The 8,890-nt window shown below is 47.6% G+C and overlaps 1 protein-coding gene across 1 annotated transcript; it reads left to right on the top strand.

The window, feature by feature from the left end:
• The first annotated feature begins 693 nt into the window (after nucleotides 1–693).
• LOC140407343 (protein phosphatase 1 regulatory subunit 3D-like) lies at nucleotides 694–2,744 on the top strand. Its single transcript, XM_072494910.1, has one exon. The coding sequence runs from the start codon at nucleotides 832–834 to the stop codon at nucleotides 2,194–2,196; it is 1,365 nt and encodes a 454-aa protein (XP_072351011.1). The 5' UTR covers nucleotides 694–831; the 3' UTR covers nucleotides 2,197–2,744.
• The last annotated feature ends 6,146 nt before the right edge of the window (nucleotides 2,745–8,890 follow it).

The following is an 8,890-nucleotide window of genomic DNA, read 5'->3' as shown; positions in this document are numbered from 1 at the left end:
TCAGAACAGGGCACCCAAACTGTCCTGGGGAAGGGTGCTGCGTCAGACCAGTGCACCCACACTGTCCTGGGGAAGGATGCTGGGTTAGAACAGGGCACCCACTCTGTCCTGGGGAAGGGGGCTGGGTCAGAACAGGGCACCCACTCTGTCCTGGGGAAGGGTGCTGGGTCAGAGCAGGGCACCCACTCTGTCCTGGGGAAGGGTGCTGGGTCAGAACTGGGCACCCACTCTGTCCTGGGGAAGGGTGCTGGGTCAGAGCAGGGCACCCACTCTGTCCTGGGGAAGGGTGCTGGGTTAGAACTGGGCACCCACTCTGTCCTGGGGAAGGGTGCTGGGTCAGAACAGGGCACCCACTCTGTCCTGGGGAAGGGTGCTGGGTCAGAACAGGGCACCCACTCTGGCCTGGGGAAGGGTGCCGGGTCAGAACAGGGCACCCCTGCTATTTGCAATTCAGGGTCAGAAAAACTGGCTCAGTTTGTAGCCAGTCATCTGAGAACAGAAAAATCCATTCAACCTGTCCTGGGTGAGGACAGAGGATCAGGGCAGAGGGTCCAGCCTGTCCTGGGTGAGGACAGAGGATCTGGGCAGAGGGTCCAGCCTCTCCTGGGTGAGGACAGAGGATCTGGGCAGAGGGTCCAGCCTGTCCTGGGTGAGGACAGAGGATCTGGGCAGAGGGTCCTCCTGGGTGAGGACAGAGGATCTGGGCAGAGGGTCCAGCCTCTCCTGGGTGAGGACAGAGGATCTGGGCAGAGGGTCCAACCTGTCCTGGGTGAAGACAGAGGATCTGGGCAGAGGGTCCAGCCTCTCCTGGGTGAGGACAGAGGATCTGGGATGAGGGTCCAGCCTCTCCTGGGTGAGAACAGAGGATCTGGGCAGCCTGGCTTGGGTGAGAGTAGCTGCTCAGGACTGAGGGTCCAACCTGTCCTGGGTGAGGGTAGCAGGTTGGGGCAGAAGGACCAGACAGTCCTGGGTGAGGAGAGCTGGTTGATACAGAGGGACCAGCCTATCCTGGGTGAGGGTAGAGGATCTGGGCAGAGGGTCAGGCTGGTGATGGGTATGAATCCAAAGATTCCAAATGTGGACTTGAAGTTGGAATCAGATGAAGAGCCACAACCAGTTATTGGGACAGAGTCACATTCAGTACATTGTACACAGTCAGCTGTAGATCATGGCACAAGGTCAAAGCAGAGAATCAAACCTGTTGTACTTCGCGATGTGAGCTCAGCACAGCACATGCAAGCTTTCCTGCCCTGTGAGAAGAGATCGGAGCATTGCATTCATCTCCCTTTGGGTATGAATAGGTTCAACAAGCACCGCAAACAGCCTCTCAAGTGCCAGGATGTTGGATTGGAGTCTTGGGTGCAGCCTGCACTCACTGAGAATGTAGGCCTCGAGCAACAAATCTTCATTCGCCTCACTCGAAACCTGAGCTACATTTCGGGCCTGTATGATAGTGTTCGCCTGGCTGATGGATGTTGCCCACTATCTGAACAGCACAGTTCACCAGATGGAGTGCACCTTTGTCCAGGTAAGAAGGACTTACCACCACGGCCAACTGTGCGTAAGCGGGCAAAATCCTGCCCAGGTTCCCCGGGAGAAAGAAGCAACAGCACGAGTAGTAACAGAGTGAGATTTGCTGATTCAATCGGCTTGGAGTTAACTGAAGTTCGAAACTATGATTCAGCAGAAGAGCCAACTGTGCCTGAATATGTATTAGCTAACCTTAGTAATCAAGAGCCTATTGGACAGCTGATTTGGGTGCAGTGTTTGAAAAGGGAATTTATCAATCCCAAAGAAGATGTAAATTTTGAAGAACGTGTAAACAGACAGAAGGTGTGCCTGGAAGCAGTGACAGACTCAGAATTGATTATCAGTGGCACCATCCTGGTCATAAACCTGGCGTATCATAAGGAGGTGACAGTCCGTTACACCTGCAGTGATTGGAACCTTTTCGCTGATGTCCCAGCCTTATTTGAAAGCAGTATTGAAGGCAAATCCGACCGTTTCACCTTCACACTGAACTTACCAATTCATGCTCTGAAGCCTGGCTCCTGTGTCCAGTTTGCTATCAAGTACACAGTCAATGGAATAGACTTCTGGGACAACAATGACAATAACAATTACAGGATGACTTTCCAGCCTTTTCAGATCATGGTCCCCATCAATAATGACAACAGCTTGGATAATTCTAACTGACCATTACCACTTGTGAAGTGAGGACAGTGGGATAAGAGTACATCAGGGAAAACCTCGGACTTGCAGGAAGATCATCCACAGTATGCAAGGCAGCCAGGGACTGAGGCACAGGAATCAAGAGGGCTGTCATGTGAATTAATCAAAGAGCCCAAGGACAATCCAATCAACTCAACAAAAAGAGCAAGTCAAGGTTGATCTGTTGAAATTGGCTGGGACACTGTGACAGCAGTGGAACACAGTCTGTCACAGCAGCAAGTGTGGCCACACTCAAACTGCTGATTGAGTTAACATTCAGCAGTATTTGGTTACAGGATGATAAGGATGTGTCTCACCTGGAGATCTTAGTACTGATGTCAATACACATTCTGTTCTGCACCTGAAGTAACAGCCATGGTCTGAGAAAGGGCGGTAGACACTGTTCTGTGCAAGAGAAGCTCTGCAGATTTTGTTAACGTTTGGACAACTCTCGTAATGACCTTTGAGCTTTGGCACATTCTGATCTTGAATTCATGATTAAACTGTTAGTGGATATTCAGGACAGTCATAATCATTATTATACAAGAAAAATGTGTGAGACAGTGTTTCAAGCTTCAATATCTGACTTACTGGTAACTATACCCTACTTCTGAAATGACCATTTGCACCAGATTTCATCCTGACATTTGGTGAGGAATTCTCCATGTCCCGAATGCACAATCCCATTTCTAGAATGTTTGTTGCACAAACTCATTCCTCAGCAAATCCTGGAGATTGGGAACAACAAAGAACAAAGTACAGCACAGGAACAGGCCCTTCGGCCCTCCAAGCCCGTGCCGACCATGCTGCCCGACTAAACTACAATCTTCTACACTTCCTGGGTCCGTATCCCTCTATTCCCATCCTATTCATGTATTTGTCAAGATGCCCCTTGAATGTCACTATCGTCCCTGCTTCCACCACCTCCTCCGGTAGCGAGTTCCAGGCACCCACTACCCTCTGCGTAAAAACTTGCCTCGTACATCTACTCTAAACCTTGCCCCTCTCACCTTAAACCTATGCCCCCTAGTAATTGACCCCTCTACCCTGGGGAAAAGCCTCTGACTATCCACTCTGTCTATGCCCCTCATAATTTTGTAGACCTCTATCAGGTCTCCCCTCAACCTCCTTCGTTCCAGTGAGAACAAACCGAGTTTATTCAACCGCTCCTCATAGCTAATGCCCTCCATACCAGGCAACATTCTGGTAAATCTCTTCTGCACCCTCTCTAAAGCCTCCACATCCTTCTGGTAGTGTGGCGACCAGAATTGAACACTATACTCCAAGTGTGGCCTAACTAAGGTTCTATACAGCTGCAACATGACTTGCCAATTCTTATACTCAATGCCCCGGCCAATGAAGGCAAGCATGCCGTATGCCTTCTTGACTACCTTCTCCACCTGTGTTGCCCCTTTCAATGACCTGTGGACCTGTACTCCTAGATCTCTTTGACTTTCAATACTCTTGAGGGTTCTACCATTCACTGTATAGTCCCTACCTGCATTAGACCTTCCAAAATGCATTACCTCACATTTGTCCGGATTAAACTCCATCTGCCATCTCTCCGCCCATGTCTCCAAACAATCTAAATCCTGCTGTATCCTCTGACAGTCCTCATCGCTATCCGCAATTCCACCAACCTTTGTGTCGTCTGCAAACTTACTAATCAGACCAGTTACATTTTCCTCCAAATCATTTATATATACTACAAAGAGCAAAGGTCCCAGCACTGATCCCTGTGGAACACCACTGGTCACAGCCCTCCAATTAGAAAAGCATCCTTCCATTGCTACTCTCTGCCTTCTATGACCTAGCCAGTTCTGTATCCACCTTGCCAGCTCACCCACAAAAGTGTGACTTCACCTTTTGTACTAGTCTACCATGAGGACCTTGTCAAAGGCCTTACTGAAGTCCATATAGACAACATCCACTGCCCTACCTGCATCAATCATCTTAGTGACCTCCTCGAAAAACTCTATCAAGTTAGTGAGACACGACCTCCCCTTCACAAAACCATGCTGCCTCTCACCAATACGTCCATTTGCTTCCAAATGGGAATAGATCCTGTCTCGAAGAATTCTCTCCAGTAATTTCCCTACCACTGAAGTAAGGCTCACCGGCCTGTAGTTCCCTGGATTATCCTTGCTACCCTTCTTAAACAGAGGAACAACATTGGCTATTCTCCAGTCCTCTGGGACATCCCCTGAAGACAGTGAGGATCCAAAGATTTCTGTCAAGGCCTCAGCAATTTCCTCTCCAGCCTCCTTCAGTATTCTGGGGTAGATCCCATCAGGCCCTGGGGACTTACCTACCTTAATATTTTTTAAGACACCCAACACCTCGTCCTTTTGGATCTCAATGTGACCCAGGCTATCTACACCCCCTTCTCCAGACTCAACATCTACCAATTCCTTCTCTTTGGTGAATACTAATGCAAAGTATTCATTTAGTACCTCGCCCATTTCCTCTGGCTCCACACAGATTCCCTTGCCTATCCTTCAGTGGGCCAACCCTTTCCCTGGCTACCCTCTTGCTTTTTATGTACGTGTAAAAAGCCTTGGGATTTTCCTTAACCCTATTTGCCAATGACTTTTCGTGACCCCTTCTAGCCCTCCTGACTCCTTGCTTAAGTTCCTTCCTACTTTCCTTATATTCCACGCAGGCTTCGTCTGTTCCCAGCCTTTTAGCCCTGACAAATGCCTCCTTTTTCTTTTTGACGAGGCCTACAATATCTCTCGTTATCCAAGGTTCCCGAAAATTGCCGTATTTATCCTTCTTCCTCACAGGAACATGTCGGTCCTGAATTCCTTTCAACTGACACTTGAAAGCCTCCCACATGTCAGATGTTGATTTGCCCTCAAACATCCGCCCCCAATCTATGTTCTTCAGTTCCCGCCTAATATTGTTATAATTAGCCTTCCCCAATTTAGCACATTCATCCTAGGACCACTTTTATCCTTGTCCACCAGTACTTTAAAACTTACTGAATTGTGGTCACTGTTACCGAAATGCTCCCCTACTGAAACATCTACCACCTGGCCGGGCTCCCAATACCAGGTCCAGTACCGCCCCTTCCCTAGTTAGACTGTCTACATATTGTTTTAAGAAGCCCTGGATGCTCCTTACAAACTCCGCCCCTTCTAAGCCCCTGGCACTAAGTGGGTCCCAGTCAATATTGGGGAAGTTGAAGTCTCCCATCACCACAACCCTGTTGTTTTTACTCTTTTCCAAAATCTGTCTACCTATCTGCTTCTCTATCTCCCGCTGGCTGTTGGGAGGCCTGTAGTAAACCCCCAACATTGTGACTGCACCCTTCTTATGTCTGATCTCTACCCATATAGCCTCACTGCCCTCTGAGGTGTCCTCCCACAGTACAGCTGTGATATTCTCCCTAACCAGTAGCGCAACTCTGCCTCCCCTTTTACATCCCCCTCTATCCCGCCTGAAACATCTAAATCCTGGAACGTTTAGCTGCTAATCCTGCCCTTCCCTCAACCAGGTCTCTGTAATGGCAACAACATAGTTCCAAGTACTAATCCAAGCTCTAAGTTCATCTGCCTTACCCGTAATACTTCTTGCATTAAAACATATGCACTTCAGGTCACCAGACCCGCTGTGTTCAGCAACTTCTCCCTGTCTGCTCTGCCTCAGAGCCCCACTGTCCCTATTCCCTAGTTCTCCCTCAATGCTCTCACCTTCTGACCTATTGCTCCCGTGCCCACCCCCCTGCCATACTAGTTTAAACCCTCCCGTGTGACACTAGCAAACCTCGCAGCCAGGATATTTATGCCTCTCCAGTTTAGATGCACCCGTCCTTATATAGGTCACACCTGCCCCGGAAGAGCTCCCACTGGTCCAGATAACGGAAACCCTCCCTCCTACACCAGTTGTTTAGCCACGTGTTTAGCTGCTCTACCTTCCTATTTCTAGCCTCACTGGCACGTGGCACAGGGAGTAATCCCGAGATTACAACCCTTGAGGTCCTGTCTTTTAACTTTCTGCCTAGCTCCCTGAACTCCTGCTGCAGGACCTCGTGCCCCTTCCTGCCTATGTCGTTAGTACCAATATGTACAACGACCTCTGCCTGTTTGCCCTCCCCCTTCAGGATGCCCTCTACCCGCTCGGAGACATCCTGGACCCTGGCACCAGGGAGGCAACATACCATCCTGGAGTCTCTTTTACGTTCACAGAAGCGCCTATCTGTGCCCCTGACTATAGAGTCCCCTATTACTATTGCTCTTCTGCGCTTTGACCCTCCCTTCTGAACATCAGAGCCAGCCATGGTGCCACTGCTCTGGCTGCTGTTGTTTTCCCCTGATAGGCTATCCCCCCCGACAGTATCCAAAGGGGTATACCTGTTCGAAGCTGGGTACTTTAAAACCCCAGGTGTTTTACATATATTTAAAATAAGTTATCAGCAGCTTGCATCTGATTACAATGAGCATGTTATTGTTCCACAGTATTTTGCAATATTAAGCAACCTGAAAAAAAATCAATATGAGAGTCATAGCACTGGGCTAAATAGCTGGCTTTTAAAGCAGACCAAGGCAGGCCAGCAGCACGGTTCAAATCCCGTTCCAGCCTCCCCAAACAGGCACCGGAATGTGGCGACTAGGGGCTTTTCACTAACTTTGAAGCCTACTTGTGACAATAAGCAATTTTCATTTCATTTTTCATAGAGTCAAAGGACAATACAGCACAGGAACAGGCCTTTCGAACCTCCAAGCCTATACCGGTCATGATACCACCCTTGGCCAAAACCCTCAGGACTTCCTAGTGCCGTATCCCTCTATACCCATCCTATCCATGTATTTGTCAAGATGCCTTTGAACGCCATTAATGTATCTGCTTCCACAACCTCCTCTGGCAGTGTGTTGCAGGCACTCACCATCCTCTATAAAAAAACCTGCTTCGCACATCTCTAAACTTTGCCCCACTGACCTTAAACCTATGCTCCCTAATGACTTACCCCTCCACCCTGGGAAAGAGTGCTTGCCCATTCACTCTATCCATGCCTCTCAAAATCTTGTAGACCTCTATTAGGTCGCTCCTCAACCTCTGTCGTTCTAATGAAAAAAGTCAGAGTCTATTCAGCCTCTCCGCATAGCTAACACCCTGCAGACCAGGTAACACCCTGGTAAAACTCCTCCTCTGCACCCTCTCCAAAGCCTCCACATCCTTCTGGTAGGGGGGCGACCAGAGTCATAGAGGTTTGCAGCATGAAAACAGGCCCTTCGGCCCAACTTGTCCATATCGCCCAGTTTTAACCACTAAGCTAGTCCCAATTGCCTGCATTTGGCCCATATCCCTCTATATCCATCTTTCCTGTCTAAATGCTTTTTAAAAGACAAAATTATACCCGCCTCTACCACTGCCTCTGGCAGCTCGTACCAGACACTCATTACCCTCTGTGTGAAAAAGTGCCCCTCTGGACCCTTTTGTATCTCTCCCCTCTCACCTTAACCTATGCCCTCTAGTTTTAGGCTCCCCTACCTTTGGGAAAAGATGTTGACTATCTACCTTATCTATGCTCCTCATTATTTTATAGACCACTGTAAGATCACCCCTAAGCCTCCTACGCTCCAGGGAAAAAAGTCCCAGTCTATCCAGCCTCTCCTTTTAACTCAAATCATCAAGTCCTGGTAGCGTCCTAGTAAATCTTTTCTGCACTGTTTCTAGTTTAATAATATCCTTCCTATAATAAGGTGACCAAAATTGTAAACAGTATTCTAAGTGTGGCCTTACTAATGTCTTGTACAACTTCAACAAGGCATCCCAATTCATGAATGTTCTGACCAATGAAACCAAGCATTCCAAATGCCTTCTTCACCACCCTGTCCACCTGTGACTCCACTTTCAAGGAGCTATGAACCTGTAATCCTAGATCTTTGTTTTATAACTCTCCCCAGCACCCTACCATTAACTCAGTAGGTCAATATTAATAGAAGGGAATTCATGAGCAGAGACAGTAATATAACATCTTGTAAAACATGACAGCAAGAAATGTTGAAAAGTTAAATGATTAAATTGCTTACAAACATAGGAGCGAGTTGGGAACAGCATTGAACACTGTGACACAGAAACATATAGATAGAAGACAGGCCACACTTGACTCTGATCTGAGTGAAGTAATTTTAGCAATGGCAGCATTTGGCGTTTTGACTCAATAGCAGAATGCTCATCTTAGTGTTATGGGTCCGGGTTTACAGAACCCCAAAGTGTTTCATGGAGTTCGTGGACCCATAACATTTAATAGATTGTGGTGTGGGAAGCACACGGCGTACTCTCCAGGTGTGATACAGCAGAAATGGACAAGTGGTTTTTAAAACAAAACAATGTTTATTCTATGAACTCAAGTTAACCTTTTTAAAACAAACATTGAATATCTTAACACCCATTACTTCAAAGATAACCCCAAAAGACTACAACACTAAATAATCCTTCAAACTGTTCCTTTAAACATCCAAAAGACTTCAAACATTCAAAAATAGGAGCACATTAGATTACATTCAATATATTTATAGTCTTTGGATTGCAGAAATCAACTGACCAGCTCCGTGTTTCTTCATGCAGCTCACAGCAAAACACACAGACACTCCCAGCTGCCTTCTCAAACTGAAACTCCAAAAAGCAGAAGTGAGCTTAGCTTCCCCCACCCTCTGACATCAATTCAGTACAC

This window comes from Scyliorhinus torazame, unplaced genomic scaffold (genome assembly GCF_047496885.1).
Source record: "Scyliorhinus torazame isolate Kashiwa2021f unplaced genomic scaffold, sScyTor2.1 scaffold_1477, whole genome shotgun sequence".
NCBI classification, from domain to species: Eukaryota; Metazoa; Chordata; class Chondrichthyes; order Carcharhiniformes; family Scyliorhinidae; genus Scyliorhinus; species Scyliorhinus torazame.
Note: the sequence above shows the minus strand (reverse complement) of the source record. Positions and strands in the feature narration are given on the sequence as shown.

Coding starts and splice junctions, on each gene's coding strand:
- LOC140407343 (XM_072494910.1), top strand. CDS start 832: ATGAGGGTCCAGCCTCTCCTGGGTGAGAACAGAGGATCTGGGCAGCCT.